This window comes from Melospiza melodia, chromosome 15 (assembly GCF_035770615.1).
Source record: "Melospiza melodia melodia isolate bMelMel2 chromosome 15, bMelMel2.pri, whole genome shotgun sequence".
NCBI classification, from domain to species: Eukaryota; Metazoa; Chordata; class Aves; order Passeriformes; family Passerellidae; genus Melospiza; species Melospiza melodia.
Genome location: NC_086208.1, coordinates 19,641,587 through 19,662,436, shown reverse-complemented (window position 1 = coordinate 19,662,436; position 20,850 = coordinate 19,641,587). Strand labels below are relative to the sequence as shown.

At 43.8% G+C, this 20,850-nt stretch overlaps 1 protein-coding gene across 1 annotated transcript in view; it reads right to left on the bottom strand.

The window, feature by feature from the left end:
• Positions 1-1,971: 1,971 nt before the first annotated feature.
• Positions 1,972-20,850, bottom strand: part of PIAS1 (protein inhibitor of activated STAT 1) — a 51,508-nt gene continuing 32,629 nt past the window's right edge. Inside the window, exons 3-14 of the mRNA XM_063170012.1 lie at positions 18,533-18,617; positions 17,647-17,694; positions 16,692-16,782; positions 16,059-16,193; positions 12,452-12,557; positions 10,919-10,992; positions 7,637-7,797; positions 5,994-6,124; positions 5,580-5,757; positions 3,946-4,088; positions 3,711-3,748; positions 1,972-2,269 (exon numbers count right to left, since the gene is read on the bottom strand). Of these exons, the coding sequence (XP_063026082.1) occupies positions 1,973-2,269; positions 3,711-3,748; positions 3,946-4,088; positions 5,580-5,757; positions 5,994-6,124; positions 7,637-7,797; positions 10,919-10,992; positions 12,452-12,557; positions 16,059-16,193; positions 16,692-16,782; positions 17,647-17,694; positions 18,533-18,617 (1,487 nt within the window). The 3' untranslated portion in view covers position 1,972. The remainder of the gene's footprint in view (positions 2,270-3,710; positions 3,749-3,945; positions 4,089-5,579; positions 5,758-5,993; positions 6,125-7,636; positions 7,798-10,918; positions 10,993-12,451; positions 12,558-16,058; positions 16,194-16,691; positions 16,783-17,646; positions 17,695-18,532; positions 18,618-20,850) is intronic.

The following is a 20,850-nucleotide window of genomic DNA, read 5'->3' as shown; positions in this document are numbered from 1 at the left end:
ACCAGAGGAAATATTTACTCTCTCTGACATGGACTTTGGGACACAAGAGAATCACTTCCTTCCCTCCCCCTTTCTCTGACTTTAAAGAATCTCCTGAAAAAAATCTGCATTCCAGCTATTTACACATTCCACTCCTTAAGAAGAACAGATCAGCCCAAATGACCCAAAAGAAAAAAAAAATTTTCCTATGTCATGCACAACTTAAGAACAATGAGAAAAGAAACCAGGAATTAAAAACGGCTGAAAAAAATCCGGAGAATCCAAAGAACTCTGAGGGAAAAGTGAAATTTGGAAGCCGCTACCCCTAAAGGAGCAGGATGGGGAGGAACAGTCTGGGTTTTCCTGGTGGGTCTGGGGGTCAGGCTGGCACTGAGCAGGGAATATCCGGGGGGAGCACTGAGCTCTGAGCATGCAGGGTGTGCTGGGCACAGCTGCAGCACTGAAACCTGCACAGAAAAATGCACTGAAACCTGCACTGCCCAGCTGCAGGGGGGCTCAGGCTGAGTCTGAACACAGCAGCTCCACCAGGTGACACCAACACACGCTCAGGGAAGAGCTGAACTTAGCTCAGCAGGACTGAAGCTCTGAGGAACAAAACCCTCCAGCCCCAAGTGAGGCTTTGGTCTGGGGTTTCACCCCGTAAAAATGGAACATCTTGGCCAAAACAAATTCATTTCTCAATGAATTCCTCAACAAGTCTTTCCTCAGCTGGATTTTGATGTTGATTTGGGGCTCCACTCCACAAAAATGGAACACTTTGTTCCACAGGTCATTCCTCAGCTGGGATTTGATGATTTGGGGCTCCACTCCATAAAAATGGAACAGCTTGACCAAATCAAATTCATTTCTCAATGAATTCCTCAACAAGTCTTTCCTCAGCTGGATTTTGATGTTGATTTGGGGCTCTACTCCATAAAAATGGAACATTTTGTCCCACAGGCCATTCCTCAGCTGGGATCTGATGGAGTCAGGCCCTCAGGAGTAACTGAATCCCAAAACTGTGGAATATTCTGAGTTGGGAGGGAGCCAGGAGGATCAAAGTCCTTGCACAGGGCATCTCACAATCCCACCCTGAGCATCCCTGGGAGCTCTGTCCCAGCATTCCTGGAGCTCTGGCAGCCTGGGGAATGTCAGCATTCCCTGGGGAGCCTGGGCACTGCCCCACACCCTCTGGAGGTGGAATTTTCCCTGATATCCAACCTAAACCTCCCAGTCAGCTTTGTGTCATTCCCTGGATGAATCTGCAACGTTCCTGACTAAAGCATGGAATTCAAAAGGAGAATTTCCCTGGGTAGAGGGCACACAGAACCAGAAATGCCAAAAAAAATCCCAAAAAAACCAACCCCACTCCTGAAAGGCTTTGGGCTGCAGACAGAGCAGGGTGTGCTCTGCTGCCAGAATTATAAAATCTGCACTAAATATGGGATGGGGGAATTAGATTCCACCAGCCAAGGGAAATTCTCCAAGAGGAGAAAAACCCCTCTCCCCAAGCTTGAACTTTAGAAGCTCAGCTGCTCTCATGTTTCTGTAACTGTGGAGAAAATAATGCCATTGGTGTCCAAACTATAGGGGGGAAAAAGAAAAGGAAAGAAACTCACATGACAAATGCACAGGTGTAAAATCTTCAGCATCCATAAAAATGAACTGAAGCTCCTTGTTTTTCTTAAATTTTTTTTTCTCTTTTGTCTTTTTTTTTTTCTTATTTTTACCAGCGAGGCCATCTTAGGTTTATATACAAAAGTAAAACTGAAAATAGACTTTTTTTTTTTTGTTCTCTGTACACATAAATTTTTTTTCCCCTTTTTTAAAAAAAGGAAAAAAAAAACCACCTTGTCTTAACTTTTTTTTTGTTGTTTTTTTTTTTTTTTCCAGAACAGAAAGGAAAACTGAGCACGAAGATTTCCTCTGTCCCCAAACCCACCCAAATCCCACCCCCCCCAAAAAAAAAAAAAAAAAAAAAAATAGAAATGAATCAGTCCAAGGAGATAATATCTGGTATGATACCAAAGATTGAGGCCGTGTCCGTGCTGCTCCTGCTGGCCACGGGGTGCCCGTGGTTGTCCCGCAGGCTGTTGGAGGAGACCAGGCTGCTGTTGCTGCCGCTGCTGCTGCCGTTGGTGGCGGGCAGGGAGCTGCTGCCCCCGGCGTTCAGCTGATCCAGGAACATCTGCGACGAGGTGTAGGGGAAAAAGCGGGAGTGCAAAAGTTCCTGATCGTCCGAGGCCGAGACTGCGGCGGCGGCCGCGGCGAGGAGGGAGGTGTTGTAATGCTGCGGGGAGGAAAGGGTTAAAATTCGGGTTGTGCAGCGGGAGGTAAAGGGGTTAAAATTCGGGTGTTGCAGGAAATAAAGGGGTTAAAATTCGGGTTTTGCAGCAGGAGATAAAGGGTTAAAATTCGGGTGTTGCAAGAAATAAAGGGGTTAAAATTCGAGTTTTGAAGCAGGAAATAAAGGGGTTAAAATTCGGGTTTTGCAGGAAATAAAGGGGTTAAAATTCGGGTTTTGAAGCAGGAAATAAAGGGGTTAAAATTCGGGTTTTGCAGCAGGAAATAAAGGGGTTAAAATTCAGGTTTTGCAGCAGGAAATAAAGCGATTAAAATTCGGGTTTTGCAGCAGGAGATAAAGGGGTTAAAATTCGGGTTTTGCAGCAGGAGATAAAGGGGTTAAAATTCGGGTTTTGCAGGAAATAAAGGGGTTTTTGTCAAGGGGAGGTTTTGGCAGTTCTGGGTTTCACAGCAGCTCAGGCAGTGGGACATGAAATGGATTTTTAGCTCTGTGGTCCCCCAGGTTTGAAGGCAAAAGGAATTGGGGCTGCTGGGGTTACAAACAGCAGGGAGAGAATGGGATTACAGAACCCAAACCAGCAAGAAGGGCAAGCAGGAATGGGATCACAGAACCCAAACCAGCAAGAAGGGCAAGCAGGAATGGGATCAGAGAGCCCAAACCAGCAAAAAGGGCAAGCAGCAGCACTTTTGGGGCTTTTGTTTGGTTTAGTTGTTCAAAAAATTCCCTGGGGGTGAAATTCCCCCAGACTCATTCTGCCAGCCCCAGGAGCCAGGGTGAGCCAGCTGAGAGGGGGAGCTGTGCTGGTCCCTGCTGGCAGCAAGGCACAATCCTGGGAATTGCATTTAGGGCCAGCTTGGTGCCATGGGTGGAGCAGGGCTGTCCCAGGCTCTCCTCTCTGCTGCAGGAGCCTGAGCAGCCACAAATGCCATTTGAACACAACCTCCCTGAGGAGGAACCCTGCCCTCAGTGATCCTTCCCACCATGACTCAACATCCAGGCTGTCACAACCTGGTTCCCAAAGACTCCTCCACAACCAGAGCAGCATTCCTTGGATCAGAATCATTCTCAGATCTTGGATATTCAGCCACATTTCCTGGCCCAAATTCCCAGTGCAGGCTCTACTCTCCATGAGGATATCAAAGTGTCCCTCAGCTTTCAGGGCAATTTTAGTGCAATTTCCCTCCCTGGGAGGGCAGAACGTGCAAGGAGACATCCCAGCTCCCTTTTTTGGAGGAAAAGGGATCAAGCTGCACCTGCATTCCACAATGAAGTGGCTGCTGAGTTTGAAATTTTAAAACTGCCCAAATATTTATTTCTGCTGCGCCTCATCCCACACCTGTGTTCAGATAATGCTGCTGCTGCTTCCCACACAGCAAATCCTGCTAGGAAAAGTGTTTACCACAGGGTTTGGTTCTCCCTGACTTACCTGATTGTCACCTGACAGGAAAGGGAAGAAATCTAAACCTGTCAAGAGATAAAAAACAAAATTCAGCTTCTCAAAACAGCCTCTGTCCATTTTGTCACCACTTATTTTGAAATAAACCAGCCAAACACTGATGACACTCCAAATTCTCTTTGCCACCAGAGATATTACCCTCATTATTTTTATTTTATAATTAAATGAGTGCCTGGAGAGCTGTGCAGGAGCAGCCAGAACTCACCTTGCAGGTCATAAGGCATGGGTGTCATATGGAATGGATGCCTGTAGTCCTGGATGAGTGATGTGTTGATGTAGCTGGTGTCCACAGCAGGAAGGCTTGGGGTTCTTGACACAGGAGAAGCTTGGTGGGGTAAATTTAAAATGCTGGAAGGGAAAAAAAAAAAGCTTGTTAAAAGCATAAAATACACTCTTAGTTTATTGCTGTTCCATCAGGAGATGCTTGTTTGCTTATTTTCAAATTGGACTTAAATTCAAAATACATTCTGAATTTCCTGGAGGATGTGCAGCCATTCCAAAGCTGCATCACACACTCCCCAAGCTTCTCCTCACAGAATTCCATCAGGAACATCCCTTCAGCCCAGCACAGCTGGAATTTGGGAAAGGAAAGTTCAGTCCCAAACAGCAGGAACTGGAAATGCTGCTGGCATCTCTGGAAATGTGTTACAGGTGTTTTCAACAAGGACAAGACAATCCTGAAGGAATACTGGACCCAAAACTCCACAGGGATCCGTGTGACCCCACAGCACTGACACCCTCCAAGGTGATTCCAGCTGGAAAAGGCCTTGAGGGGCTGGAGGGGTCCCTGAGTGATTCCCACTGTGGAGCAGGATCCCTGGCTTCCATCCCACAAGATTTATGCAAACCAGGAGCTGTTTGCAGCCTGGCTGCTCAGGTGTGCCCAGGCCCTCGTGGCACTCCCTATTCCCACAGCCCTGCTCCTCCCTGCTGCTGCTTCCACATTTCCCAGTGGGAGAAAAACATTCCCAGATTTGCATAATCCACACACTTTTGTGCCTTTTGCATCATTTTACACTGATTTTTTTCAAATACAGCTGAAATATTCTGTGTTGCACACTCAAAAGTTAAGATTCCATTTGCACCAATTCACAAACAGCTGAAATATTTTATTATGCTGCACACGAATAAACTGTGATTCCCCTTGCATATTTCACAAACACAACTGAATTTAATGGTGCTCCACACTCAAAGCTGTGATTTCCCTATGCACAATTTCACAAACACAACAGAAATATTTCATTGTGTTCCACACTTAAAATCTTTGATTCCCTGTGCACCCTTTCACAAACACAATTGAAATATTTATGTTGCACACTTAAAACTGTGATTCCCCTTGCACATTCCACAAACATAACTGAAATATTTCATGCTGCTCCACACTCGAAGCTGTGATTTCCCTATGCACAATTTCACAAACACAACAGAAATATTTCATTGTGTTCCACACTTAAATCTCTGATTCCCTTTGCACATTTCACAAACACAACAGAATTATTTCATTGCGTTGCACACTTAAATCTTTGATTCCCTTTACACCATTTCATAAACAAAATTGAAATATTTATGTTGCACATTTAAATCTTTGATTCCCTTTGCACTAATTCACAAACACAACAGAAATATTTGTGTTGCACACTTAAATTTTGATTTCCTTTGCACCAATTCACAACTGAAATATTTCCTTGCGTTCCACACTCAAAGCTGTGATTCCAACCCCAGGCCGCGCGCTGGGAGCAAACCCAGAGCTACCACAGGAGGCTCTAACCCAACCCCAGAAGTTTCTAGAGCTGATTTATTCTGGAATCTCTGATTCCCCCTGCAGTGCTGTGTGCTCACCCCTTGTTGTTCATGGGTGATGCTGGGGATATGGAGGGACAGCTCCTCTTGGCCGAGGGCTCCTCCTCCTCCTCATCTGAGGAGCTGTCGATGGTCAGGTCGATCACTTCCACCTTCTTGTTTTTGTTGGATTGTTGGTGAGAGGACACCTGATGCTCCAAGGAGGAGCTGATGCACCCTGCACAGAACCAACAATCAGTTACACCCACAGCTCGTTAAAAAGCTCAACATTAAAATAAAAAATAATCACAGAATGTTGGTAACTTTAAACACCACCAGCCCCAGACAGGTGTGACCCAATTAGCTGAACAGAAATGATTAAAGCTATAAATGCATGGTTAAAAATGAGCATTTTGGGAGGTGAAGGAACACAGGGGATGCCAGAGTGTCCTGCACAGCCCAGCCATGGCTCACCATCCACTCCGTTGTAGGATGCTGTCACCTCCTGCACCTCCTTCTTGGACCTCATGGGAGCCCAGGACCCATCCTCCTTGAACTGGATTTCATCACAATCTGTACAGAACTTCAGGATTTCCATGAACAACCTGTCCACAAAAATATTTCATATCAGTCCCAAAAAAGAGCTTTTTTTCCCTTTACTAGTCACAGTAAATCTGAATTTGTGGTGAAGCTTTTACTGTTCTGTTCTCCTCTCGCTGTTTCCTTGATTAAAAGGAATCACTGACAAAATTGGAGTATTACCTAAAATAAAAATCTGCAAAAATGAAGATTTTTATTTAAAAGCACTGAGAGTGGAATCCTGCAGAGCTCGTGACACAGAACTCTCCATTTCCCAAAACAAAGGAATTCTGTGAACCAGAGTTGATAAAAAATCCTGACAAAACTTAACTGAGGAAACCTCTCTTAAATCTGAGGATTTAAGGCCTTGTGAAACTTCCTACCAAATGCTGAGCCTGAGAATCTCAATTTGCAGCCTCTTCTCCCACAGGCATGTCCTAAAATTTTAGGATCCTGGCAGCACATCAGTGCCAGTGGGAATTCCAGCTTCTGACCAGGCCCATTCATGTGGTTCTGCAGGGAAGACCTTGGCTTTAATTAGAGCTTGGCTTTAATTAGCTCCCTCTTTCCCAGATTGGAGCATTTCCACAGATAACTTTCTCTTTAGGATGTTCCAGTTAGATCAGACCCAACATCTGCACCTGGCAGCACCAGGAGAAATAAGGGAAAGTGGGGTTTGCATTATTCCTGCTTTTTGGCTTTGCTGTTTTAGGCAGAAACCTCAAGCAGGAGCCCCCAGCTCTTTGATCCAAGGCAGATTTATCCCTGGAAATCTGGGGATGCAGGAGTCCAGATCAGCCTGAGTGTCTCTTGCAAGGCTCTAAAGGGATTCTGAGTGATCTCATCCTTCCTTAGCAAAATAAAACATACATTCCCTGAAAGACTCATCATTGATGAGGCGGTTTTTTAACATTTTGGGGTTTCCTGGGTGTTTTCACCTTTGCTTTTGGGGTTTTTCTGTATGTGTTTCATCCATTTTTGGGCTTTGTTTTATATTGAGAGTATTCTCAGAAACCTCTAACCTATTCTCTCCCTTTATAAAAAAAAACAAAAAATTTCTCTCTTAAAGAAATTAAAATGCAACCCCAGAAATCCACCCTAGGCCCAGCCTGAGGTGAGATTTATTTATTTTTTTAGTGTTTTGCAAGCAGGCAGAGCCAGGGAATCAATCTGTGTGTCACTTTCTATAGATAGCAACTCCCCGAGTGTGAAATTGTACACGGAATTGTGCAGGCACTCGGAGGGGTGGCAGCATTGATTTGCTCTGTCTGTTATCAGCCCTGCCAGATTTGTACAGCTGCTCCATTAAAAGGAAATACAACATGTGCTGCGTGCACCTAGGAAAGCTCAGGAATTCACTGAGAATTGCTCTCATTATTATCAAGTTGAGTTTGGAGGAGCAGAATCCTTGAGAAGGAGCTGCTCAGGAATTCCTGACCAGCAGCAGGAAATCCAACATGGGGAGCTCCAAAAGGAGAGAAATCCCCTTGGCTGCAGACAGGAACATCCCTTGGGGTTCTGATTTCAGCTTCACTCACCCATCAATGATGAGATGCTCGTAGGGAGCTTTCTTGTCACACACAGGGCACACCCAGGTGGGTTTTTTCTCGTTCATTTGGATGTAGAGAGTGGCATCAAAGCACTGCAGGTGGGAGCAGGTCAGGGCCCTGCAGGGGATGGTCAGGCGCATCTTGCCAAGCTGCAAGAGAAAAAAACCAGGATTTTATTACCTTGGAGTTAAATTAAGCACCAGGGCTTTCCTGCCTGAAAAGAGACAAAAGTCAGATTGAGTTTTATTCCAGAAAGAACTCTCAGAAATCTGAGTTTGGTCACATGCACTGTTCCCTCCTTCCTGTATGTTTAAAAGGGCATAAAAGTGAATAAAAATCATGTTTTGAGTTTTATTTGACCCAGGAAGCTGAAGAATACATCCTGCCATATTCCTGTAACAAAATGCACTGAGCACCTGTAAATAGCAGTGGCCTGGATGGATCAAAACCAGAATTATTATATATTATTCCATGTATTATATGGACCAAAACCAGAATTATCCTTCATTATCATGAAAGCATCATTACACTGAAAGGAAAGCAGACAGAGAAAGGAATTTCACTTTAATCTGAAATAAAAATCTCCTCATAAAACCCCAGCAGTTGCTCAAATGTTCTTGGTTGCTATACTATTGTAAATTTTCTACTTTCAGATTTTGCAGCTTCAGTTAGTTCTTTTTTCTCTGCTCTATTTCTAAGGCCTGTTTTTACAGCTTTCTGAAAATCTTACCTTTACTATTTCCCACATTTCTTCCTCCTGGTACAACTAAAAAGAAACTCTTTGAACTTTGTTGTTTATTGACTACTTTGTGTTACATGGCTCTACTATAATATGTATTTTTGTTTATTGGAATCACTTCTCTTGTTTTAAGCATTGGAGGGGCCTGGACTGACCACACCAAAGGTGAGAGCAGCAAGGTCTGAATGGGATTTTCACCACACGAAAATCTAACAGAACAAGAATTTATGCAGTGATGCCTTGGGCTGAGCTGGAGCAGAGGCTGGGCAGAGTTCCAGAACAAAGCAGGGATTTATTGACAGCATCTCCTCCATGGATCCACCTTGGGCAGCACCAGAGCCCAGCCAGGGCTGCACCCAAGGTGAACCAAAATGGCCCCAAAATGCACGGCCGGGCACGGGCTCTGTCCCTGGGATCAGCTCTGCTCCATTTGCACCTTGCAGTTCATTGTCCCATCCCAGCTTGAGCCCAGGCAGTCCCACCCTGCTTGTTTTTCTCTCTCCAGCCCACGGGGTTTGTGCTCCTGGGCTGAGATTTGGGGCATTTGTGCTTGGTGCCCAGCTGGAGCAGGAATTGTTTTGTGTCCCTGCTCTGTGCACAGAGCTCACCATCCCCTCGTGTGAAGCCCAGATCCATACACTAAAGCAGCACAGAACCTGAAAAATACAAAATCTAAACCTGAACCTTCTAAATCAGGAGATTTGTTCCCACTGAGGAGTGTGAAGTTGTGTTCATTGGAGTAAAACACCCACAAGGCTGCACCTGAGCAGCTCTGGCTGGGAATGGGATTTTTGGGATGTGGCTCAATCCAGCTGATGCTGAGCAGTACAAGGAGGATGCCACAGGATGGCACCAGAATATCCCCAAACCCAAACCCACAGCACAGACAAAGGCTCTTCTCACAGGCCACCACTTCCTCCAGCCTGATGGTGAGGACTTGTTTTTACTCCTTGAACTGAAATCTCATTTATTTTCCTTCCCCCTGGCTCTCAGTCACTGTCACCCTGTCCCCAGTGATGGGAGGTGACACAGAATTCCCTGGGGGCTCAGAATTCCCACAGGAGATGCTCTGGTGCCAGGTGTTTGGCACCTCCTCCCCCCAAGTCCATGACCAAGCACATAATTCCCATCCCAAAACCCACATAATTCCCATCCCAAAACCCCCATTATTCCCATCCCAAAAACAACTCCCCCCTGCTCTGTGTGTGTCAGGCATTCTCATCTCCCAGCTGCTGGGGCAATGGCTCATTTCATTTTTGGGCACAGCTCAGGAGCATCAGAGGGAAAACCTGGATGCTTCAAAAGCAAAATAAGGAAGGTGAAAGACAGGAAGGACAACAAAACCCCATCTCCTGAGAGGAAAAAAGCAGATTAAAAACCAAGAAGATTTTCCCAACATTTTAGCAGAAAATCTCTGCCTGTGATGTCCCTGAGAGAAAAAAAAACCCCAAAATTTAAAAACTACGAAGATTTTTCCCAAGGTTTTGGTAGAAAACTTCTACCTGCAATGTCCCTAAGCAAAAAGAAAACAGATTTAAAAAACAGGAAGATTTTTTTTTCCAGGGTTTTGGTAAAAAACCTCTGTCTGTGATGGGATTTAACCACGCTCAGGGTTCCCAGGTTGGTGCTTTTTTCCCATTTTTGGCACTGAACCTCCTGGATCAGCTCTGCCACAAAAAACCAAAAGAAGCAGGGATGCATCCCAAGTGTGGAAAAGCTGCATTCCATCACTGGGACTGACTCCTGCCTGCTGGCAGCCAAAAAAACACTGCATTAATTTCTTTTACGAGCACACAAAACATTTCTATTTCCCTGTTACAAAACAGGAGTTCAGGATTTGTAAACAAAGCTGCAGAACCTCCAGCACACCCCTGGATTTGGAACTTTTCTCCAGTTAAATATTTGGTCCTGCTGCAGGGCCTGGGGATTTATTTTTTTGTGCTTTCAGGGGGAAAAATGAACAAGAATTTGAGTGTGCTCTGAAGTCCAGGCTCAGGGCAGCTCCTCTGGATCCTGGATGCCAAATTCCAAGGAAGATCTGAGCAGCTTGGAGGGCAAAATTAAAAAGTAAAATTAAAATTAAAATTTAATATTAAAACCAAAATTAAAATTAAAATTAAACATTTTGTTTGAACAATTCCAGGACACTGCTTTGGCTTTAAATTCAGATTATTAAACCCAAGTGTGCATCTGCACAATTCTGGGAGGTGCTGCCTCCTTTGGCTGCTTTGAACATCAGATTCCCCCCTTTTCCCCCTTTTGGAGAGAGTTTTTATCAATCCAAGCCCAAGCTGCACTCTCAGAGGATGCAGTGACACATTACATGTCTGCTTACATATATTTTGAGTAACATTTCCAAGCTAATGGAATATTCATTTTCCCAGGGGCATTTCAGAAGCTTTTCATCACAGAGATATCTTCAGCTGCTTTCTGTCCCCACAAAGTTACACCAGGTAAACATGAGGTAATTTCCACCACAACAGCCACATTTCCATCAGAATCACTTTTGAGGGAATAAAAAATCAACTTACTGGACAAAGCAGAGACACTCTTAGGCTGGTTGTTGCTATTTCACTGTCTGGATCAGCAGTTAGCTTTTCTTTAACTGGTATTTGAAAGAAGAAAAGGTTTATTTTAGGTTAATTCAAACATGAATTGGATGATAAAGAAATAAAATAAATCTGAAATGGCAGAGTAAACTTTGAATTCAAGACCCCTAAAAATGTGTTTACCCAGAAATGTCTTCATTCCTTTGCATGCAACTTTGTACCTGACCATTATTTAATATTTAATATCACATTAATTTCATTTCCAACTTCAAGTTAAACTTGTTAACAACTCTCACATGGACAGGCACCACTATAACCCCCAAAATCCTCATCAAGTGATTTCAAACTGAAAAGCAAATTGAGCAATAGGCAGTCAGCAGCACCCTGACAAAATCTGAGATTTAAATAACTGCAGTGAAACACTGAAGTCTTTAATTCCTGGAGCTTTTCATCTTCTATTTTTATTTACAAGGCCTGTTTCATGAGCAGCCATTGGTAAAATGAACAACTCAGAGTAATTTTATTCCTGTGCTAAGGACTGGACCTACACCTTCATCCTCACCCTGCAGAGCAGCTGCCACCTGGAACTTTGTAGATTTTTGTGCATTTTGTGCATAAATCATCAAACTGCATTAGGACAAATTAATGCCCAGCATTATCATTTAGTGCTGGACTCACATCTTCCCCTCTGGAGAAGGTACAACACCTGATGTGTGCATTAATTAAAGAGTAATTTTATATGGATCAGGTGTTTCCCCCTCTTCCCAAACACCAAACCCACAGCAGTTTTTACTGTTTTTATGCCACAAATTTCCACCAATTTCTTGTCAGAGGAGCCAGAAAGGCAGCAAATTCATTCTGGAGTGAGGATGGGCTCTGTGCTGGGCACTTTTCCAGGCTCACCCCACAACTTTGGGAACACAAAATGCTCGGTGGAGCTGCTCCTGCCCAGGCCCAGGCCCAGGGCGAGGCCTTCAGCCCCCTTCACTGTAAAACACATTTATACCATTCTGCACCATTTTTTACTGCTGCACTCATTTTTCCCCTCTGGAGAGAGTACAAAACCTGATGTGAGCATTAATTAAAGAGTAACACCACCATCAGGGGCTTGGATTTTCCCCCTCTCCCTGAAAACCAAACCCGCAGCAGTTTGTGCTGATTTTATGTCACAAACTTCCACCAATTCCTCCTCCCGAGGTACTGAATGCCCACTTGACTGCAGAGCACAGTTGTGCCATTCTGCACAAACAAAGCCAGGATGGCTGAGCTGAAAGAGATTCTCTTGCATTTTTCCCCTCACAGTGTCAACAGGGTTCCTGGACTGGCTCCTAGTGCAAACAAAGGCTCCGAGTCTTTGAATTGGAGCTGAACACAAAGAACACCACTATCACATTCCCAAAGCCCAGAGGGCTGTAGGAAGTCCAAAGCTTGGTTAGCACAGTCCTAATTCCACATCTCCCCTCACAAAAGTGATTTTTTTTTTCATTTTTTTACAGAAGGCCAGCAGACACATACTCAGTGCTCTGGAGTGATCCGGGTTCCGGATTCCCTTGGCCCGCAACCGCTGCAGGAGCACCGTGGAGGAGAGCTGCTTCACCAGGTACACTGCCATGGAATAGTTCTGGAAAACACCACAAATCATCAGGGAAAACCCAAAAACATCAGAGAAAATAGCAAAAACATCAGGGACAATCCTGTCTGCAGCAAATAACAGTTTGTTATGGGATTTCAGGGCATCATGGAGGAAAGCTGCTTCACCAGGTACACTGCCATGGAATAGTTCTGGAAAACACCACAAATCATCAGGGAAAACCCAAAACATCAGGGAAAACCCCCAAAACAGAGAAACTCCTGTCTGCAGTACATAACAGTTTGTTATGGGATTGCATGGAGGAGAGCTGCTTCACCAGGTACACTGCCATGGAATAGTTCTGGAGAACACCACAAAACATCAGAGAAAACCCTAAAACATCATAGAAAATACCAAAAACACCAGGGAAAATCCCTGTCTGCAGTACATAACAGTTTGTTATGGGATTGCAGGGCACTGCTCAGAAGAGCTGCTTCACCAGGCACACTGCCATGGAATAGTTCTGGAAAATCCCACAAAATATCAGAGAAAACCCAAAAGCATCAGGGAAAACCCCAAAAACATCCAGGAAAACCCTGTCTGCAACACGTAACATTTTGTTATGGGATGGCAGAGCACTGTGGAGGAGAGCTACTTCAATTTTATATTGATAATATTCAGTATTGCACTTGTGTCAGTGGTTTAATTTTATATGGACAATATTCAGCACTGCAATTGTGTCAGTATATTTAATTTTTACATGGATAGTGTTCAGCACTGCACTGGTGTCAGTGCATTTAAGGAAAGCTGTCAGGTCAAATATGATCAGAAGTTTTTATTTTTTTTTAATAAAAGCCTATTCTGTTTTTAAAACAAAATAGGAAAGGGAGCAGCGATGCCTCTTCCCAAGATGCATCACCTGCAATATCTGGAAGCACTGGCCATCTTATTCTTCTCTTCCTGCACTCAATTGTCTCTGAAATGTGAATTTCATCACCAAAGCAGCTCAGAGGCAGAACCCAACTCAGGTGAACCTTCCCTCATGGAATGAACTCCTCCTGCCATGGAGCCCAAATTCCTGGGATTTCTGAAGCTCTCGTTTTTCTTATAATCTCCAGAAAAATCAGGTTATAAATGTCTTTCTAAAAATGTGACTCAGCAGCAACACCTCTCATCCCCCAGAACGGAAAGGACCAAATCCGTGTTCTCACATTAGGGTACATCAATTATTTTTTGATTTGAACATTGGCTAAACCTGGAGCTGCATTCATACAATTTAAATTGAAAAATAAAAGGCTTCCCTCAGCAAGTGCCACACGTTTCCACTTTAAAAAAATCCATGCAATTGTGACATCCCCCATCCTTTATTTAGGATCTGAAGGCAGGCTCTCAGTGATATATCTCACCACAAAATCACACCAATTGGAGCAGCATCAGAAACACCACATTTTAAATATTTTATTCTCACAATGAACGCTTCTCACATCGTTAAAAACCACTACTGCCTTAACTTGTTTGTTTAATGCCTCAATTAGGAGAGGAGTTAGAAAAATGCTAATTAACGTTGTGAAATTATTTACCGACAGCTTGAATCTACAAAGGCAGGAACTTGCCCAAGGCATCTTGTACAGAAGGCTCTTGAAACAGATTGTGTAAAAATCACACTGAGGGCTCCAGCAAAGGTAGGGAGCACAGTTGGGACCAGAACTGACTCTTGAGGGAAAGGGGAGAGGGGAACTCAGATTTTGTGCTACACAGCCAAATATAAAATAATTCTTCACATTTCACTGTCAAAGTCTCAAAGAATCAAATTAGGAAAGGTTGTGTCTTAAAGAATCAATTTATGAAGGATTGTGTTAAAGAATCAAATTAGGAAGGGTTGTGTCTTAAAGAATCAATTTATGAAGGATTGTGTCTTAAGGACTCCGTATAGGAAGTACTGTTTTTTATGGAATTCCAGGACAGTTTGGGTTGGAAAGGATCTTAAATCCCATCCCATTCCACCCCTGCCATGGGCAGGAACACCTTCCCTGTCCCAGGCTGCTCCAACCCTGTCCTACACCTCTGGATCTAGTGCTTATTTATGCCAGAAGTTCCCCAAAATGTTCTTTATAACTGATTAATCCGTGAAACCTGAGAACCAGCCAGTTCCCAAGGGATTGACTCAAACTTGGGGCACTTCTTGTCCCTAAATCCTGAATTGTGAATCCCTCAGAGCAGCATCTGGGACCCACCCACCTGCAGCTCAGCATGCAAACCCAAGCAGGCTGATGTGGAACTGCTTCCTTCTGATACCTGCATTAGATATCTCATTAGATAAAAGAGGATTTTTTGGACCAGAATCACTCAGCCATCATCTGAATGGAGATTGTTTTCTGCTCCACAAGAAATCCAGCCCGAAATCCCACCCTGGTGTTTCAGAGCTGCCCATTGTCCCTGACTGGAGTGTAAGCATTTTTCCACGCTGGGCTTTGCACGCTGACAAATTCTTGGCCAAAGTTTCACCTCAGGACAATTCTGGGCACTTCTAAAAACAGGATGGGGGCAGTGGCAGCAGCACACGGTGCCTCTGGAATGCCCACCCAGCAGCTTTGGTGCCAGCACTGAAAGCAGCTCAGTAATTCATGGCTGATTTACTGGAGTCACTTTTTGCAGCATGTTCCAGATTTCATTAGCCCGGTGGAACATCAGCGATTTTCTGACACTGGTTGTAACCTCCTCCCCACAGACACAAAAATGATTAAAAATGAGGTTTTAAATGTAAAGGATAAGGAGAGTAGCTGGGAGAAATGCAAAAAAGTTCAATGGAATTAGCTGGGCTGTACTGTGTTCACACTCACAGCCCCAAAGGCCACTCTGGGCTTGATGGCACCCGCTCCTTGCAAGTCCAAGCCAAGCTTTGTCAAGTCCCGCAATCAGGAAGAGCTTCAACGTCTGAAGTTTGGCCAAATCAACAAACAAAAGGCTTAGAGGATGCCTTGATCTCTTTATCTGGCTCTCCCTGAGTCACAAAGATGAGGAGGGAAAGATCCCACCCCAAGGTGAGGGAGGGATCTGAGGGAGCACATCCCAGCAGCATAGAATTCCAGCTGGGCAAGTGTAGCTATGATATTTTCTGAAAAATCCTTTCTTTAGGATCTTTTCTCCTGATAAGCTTCAGAAATAAAATGTAAACAATGGTTATCTGCTGCTGAGGATGCAACAGGTGCATCTGTGATTAGTCTCAGGTGGTTGTTTCTAATTAATGGCCAATTACAGTCAGCTGGCTCGGACTCTCTGTCCGAGACACAAGCTGCTGTTATCATTCCTTCTTCTCCTATTCTTAGCTAGGTTTCTGATGAAATCTATTCTTTTAGCATAGTTTTAATATAATATATACCATAAAATAATAAATCAGCCTTCTGAAACATGGAGTCAGATCCTCATCTCTTCCCCCATCCTTGGACCCCTGTGAACACCGTCACAGACAAGGACACCCGTGGCCAGCCCAGGAAGGATTTTCTGCCCAGAATTATCTCTCAGGCAGACAGGAGAGACCCCAGAGGCACTCACCCTGCCAATCTCTGCAGTCCAGGACACGACAATGGTGTTGGGGACCGTGGTGGACAGGCGGACGAGTGAGGTAATGTTGATTGGTCGGCTGGGGCGCTTTGGTTCAACACCGTTTTTGGTTGGTGGCAGGTAGCCCTGAAAAGCAAAATTTTAGCTCTCAGAAAAAAGAATCCCACAGGGTTTTTGCCTCCTGTCCCTCCCAATGCACCTGGACCAGGCTCTGTGTTTAATTCAAAGAGAGAAGAATAAGACAATAAAATATGGAGCATTTTAGAAGCTCTTTCTCCTGACGGAAATTCAAAATCCTAACCCTGCCCACAGAAAACTAAAGGGAACTTTGCCACCTCTCCTGTCCCAGCAAAACTAAACAGAAACCCCTGAACTTTGGACCAGAGTTTCTAAAATTCAATCCTTTTTTCTCTGCTCATTTTAGTATTACTAAATTTATGATTTTGAAAAGGAGTTTTTAACTTCCATATGAACTTCTGCATCTACTGGCTAAAACAAATTACTCCATCTTTTCTGTTCATTCCAATGCTCCAGAATGTGAAAACAAAGATTGTGATAAATTTTCAGGCAGGTAACTCCTAATAATGCATCCCAAAATGAGTACTAAAAGGAGATTTTACTTACTGGAAGGCTGCATGGTTTCCCATTGACTTTCACACACAGATTGGGTGGGAAGTGATCTTCTTGTGGACAACTGGTTTCTGATAAACAAAACCTAAAAAGCAAAGAGCTGCCATCATCTTTCACTTTTACAGTGATTTAAAGATCATCTCTCCCCAGAAGGAACTGTTTTTTCCACTGAGCTCTGAAATCATGACAGATCTTCCTCAACACAGCCCTGCAACGAAGTCACAGAGCAGGAAAGCCCCCCAAAATCACAGAGCTTCAGCAACCTGGAGGTTCCTCTGAGATTCCTTGAATTCCTCAGCCTGACTCATCCCACCCCCAATTCCTTCTCTGCCTCTTCTCCAGCCTGACCTCTCCACACAAGACCAAGGTGTCACAGATGACATTTCCCCTGCCCCACCTGCAGTTCCAGGCAGTTGCTGCTGTTGGATTTCTTTCTTTCCAGTTCAAAGAGGTGTTTTTGCTGCTGGATCCCAGCAGGACTCACCCTTCCTGCTGCCAGCAGGACAATGAGCATTCCAAGGAGCAGCAGAACCTCTCAGCTGCCCTGGGTTCCTTCCAGGGACCTGCCCCATCCCTGCCCATGGACCATCCAAGAGGGGTTTGTTCATTCTCTCCTCACCCTTGGTCCATCCCACCCCACCAGGCTGAGACAGAGGATTTTATCCATTTATGATTATTAAAAACCCCCAAATTCACCAGGCTGGTGACGCCCAAAGTGCCTAAAGAAGCAGATCTTGGAATGCCCATGCTAAGAAAAACAACCCTCCCTGCTCATGGATTTTCCAGCCCCAGGACATGGAATGACCAAGGTGGAATTACAGGAAGGATTCACTGGCAAGAAAATCAGCCAGGATGAGGGAAATCAACTCTTTTCCATCCAAGTATTCCCAACCTGCTGGGCAGGACCTGCTGATAAAGCCTAAAAACCAACAGGCAACAAAACCCCTACCTTAGCTGGACCTGTACTGTGAAGTCACATTTGGTCCCAGAAATATCCCTGAAAACAAGAGAAAATGGATTAAAATATCCTGCTGTTCACAAGATTCCTCAGCATTGCAATACAGATTCCTCAGGAGTTTGCTGGAAGTTCAATTTATGGAAAAAACTTCATTTTTACATAAAAAATGGAAAATTCACACTTCCAGGTATGTATAATGCACAGCAGACTTTGCTGCTCCTGCTCAAACCACCACTCTCAAGAGAGGTTAAAATGAAGAGGTTTTATTTTTTCAGGTAAATAAAGAAATTTGTGTCTGAACTCTATTTTTGTGGGGTTTTTGTTTGAGGTTTTTAGTTGTTTTTGGGGGCTTTTATTTTTTAGGGTTTTTGTTTGGGGCTTTTTTTTTAGTTGTTTTTTGGGGGGGGTTGGTTTTTTGTTGTTTGGTTTGTTTGTTTGCTGGGGGTTTTTTTTGCTGTTTTTTTGGGGGGTTGTTTGTTTTGGGTTCTTGTTTGTTTTTTGCTGTTTTGGGGGTTATGTGTTTTATGGGTTGTTTTTGTGGGGGGGGGGGGGGGTTTTGGCTTTTTTTTGGGGTTTTTTTTGTATATTAGAAAAAAAAAATTCTGATGGGTGACCATAAAGTCACAACTTTGTAATGAATCAACAAACTGGTGGCAAGGAAGAGCTGCAGGGAGCAGAATTCTGGATTTGCAGGGAGCTTAACACCAGAGACACCCAGCCCAAAGTCAGTGGTGGGGCTGAATTCTCTGCTCCCCACACAACAAGACAAACCAATTCCCCAGAGGACTTTTCCCCTGCCATTCCCAGCAGGGCTATGGAAGGCTGGGTGGGTTTGGGGAGGGTTATTTGGATTTCAGGGCTGCTGGAGCTCACTCACATGGAGCTGCTGATCTGCTGCACTTGCTGCGGCGTCAGCGCGAAGGCAAAGCAGGTTTCTCGAAACCTCTGGCTGTTATCTGAGGCTGCAAGAGAGCAGAGAGCATCAAAAAGCAGCCAGGACAAGCAGGGAATAATTACATCGAGTCAGAACACACTTTTTTTAAACTCCAGCAGCATCAGATACATCTGGCTCTGAAGAGCTTTTGAGGAAGTTGCCATTGGAAGCCTCCTGTAAATAAAAATACAATGAACAAACTTTATGTGCCTATAAAGTGTACATTAAAATGGGGCTGGAGATAACAGCAGAGCTGAGGCAAATCAAGGCTTTTTATCGCTGTAATTTCATGTCAAACGTGCTCTGATATGAAATAAAAATACATCTGAGGATTTCTCATCAATCTCTTTTTTATTTCCCTCCATGCGCCAGATCAGGCTCAGCCTGTCAAAGTTCACAGAGGGGCTGAACACAACACGTGGGACATCTCACATTTCAGTCTGATGCTTTTTGGACTTCAATGCACCAAATATATCCAGAATAAGCCAAGAACTCATGAGATCTGCAGCCATAAAATCTGATTTTAAAGCCTTCCCACTCTGTGCCACTCCAGAACCAAACAGTGCTCAAGAGTAAAATGCTGCTGCTGGAAACCAATGTTAAATATCCCTAAAACAGTGGTTTTAGCTAAAACACAGCCTTTCACAGGGCCACTGCAGCAATGAAAAAGGTTTTTTAAATCATAAACTGAAAGAAAGCATCATCTCCCCAGAGAAAGATTCCACACACTCACCAACACACAGTGAATGAAAAGCTGCCTGTAAGTTGCACTTCAATCCCGTTATTCTTCATAATTTTGTAAGTTCTGAATAAATTTGTAAGTTCTGAATAAATATTATATAATACAATTATTGTGAATACATCAATATAATTATCTGTGCACTAAACACTGGATAGATTTCCCATTTTTTGGTTTACTATAATGCATTCTTGACTCATCCCTGAGTGACAGCTGAGTGAGTATTTCAGGGTGAGAATTGAGATTTTGTTCCAAGCAGCGTGTGGTGGGCTGGAACCAACAATAGCAAAGACACTGAGTGTAAATATTACAGCAGGAACCTCCCAAAATTCCATTTTTTATCTTTCCTGCATCACACTGCTCCAAAATCCTTCACTGATCCCATGATTTGCTGCTGTGCATGAGCAGGAACAGGGACATGAAGCTGCTGTTGGGAATCTTTGAGAAAGAATTAAGTTTTATAAATAACTCAGATTCTGAAATGCATACATTTCCTGCATCCAATGTCTGCAGGAAACAGACACAATGTATACAATTAACAATGAAAATCTGCTTTCACATTTGCTCCTCCATAGAATTTGACACCTATTTTTAGCTATAAATGGCAAGATCACAATTACAAACTCTAATTAACAAAAGCTGAATTAGCCAAGCTCATGCACTGCAGAGAAAGGAGGGAATTCCAGTTGTTATTTCCGGCTTTTTCATGGCTTTTTCTGCTGGGTTGGTTTTTCTCCCAGGTATTATTTGCTTTAGCCTGGAAATTGTCAATTTTGGCTTCATTAGAAAAGTTCAGGAAGGTTTTTGGGAACCTTTGGTGTGAACTGCAGCACTTCACTAATTAAAAACTGCTGACTATTTAACTGATGCCACCTTCATTTAAAGCTCAATTATCCAGAGAAGCCAACCAGCAGCTCCCAAAATTCCTTGGATTTCCCAAGTTCTCCCTTTCCCACCTTTTTGCAGTAGCTCTAATTTAGGGAATCCATCAGGGAAATGGGCAAAAGGGAGGAAGTGAATTTGTGTGCAGGAGGAAAACAAAGTTTGGACCAAAGGTTCTGAAATTCAATCCTTTTTCCTCTGCTCATGTTGGTAACAGATTTATTTTTACTAAACAGTGATATGAAAAGTGGGGTTTGAACTTCCATATTCACAGAATCACTGAGTTATTAAGGTTGGGAAAGACCTCAAAGCTCATGAGGGTCAACTCCTGACTGAACAGCACTTTGGCAATTAAATCAAAATTGGATTTTGAGCCCTTCCAGGGATGGTGATTCCACACTTCCGTGGGAAAGCTGTATCAATACTTATCCACTCTCCCAGGAAAGAAATATTTCCTAACATCCAACTGTTATATTAATCAGATTAAAGCATTTATACTTTTATTTGGGAGAAAATGGGGAAGGACAGTCCTGAGTGCTGCCATGGGAGCTTTCCCTACTCCAGCTCTCCTCAGGAGCTGTGCCAGGACAGCAAACCTCAGAAAGCCTCTGCTTGAACCAAAACCCGAATTCAAAAAGGC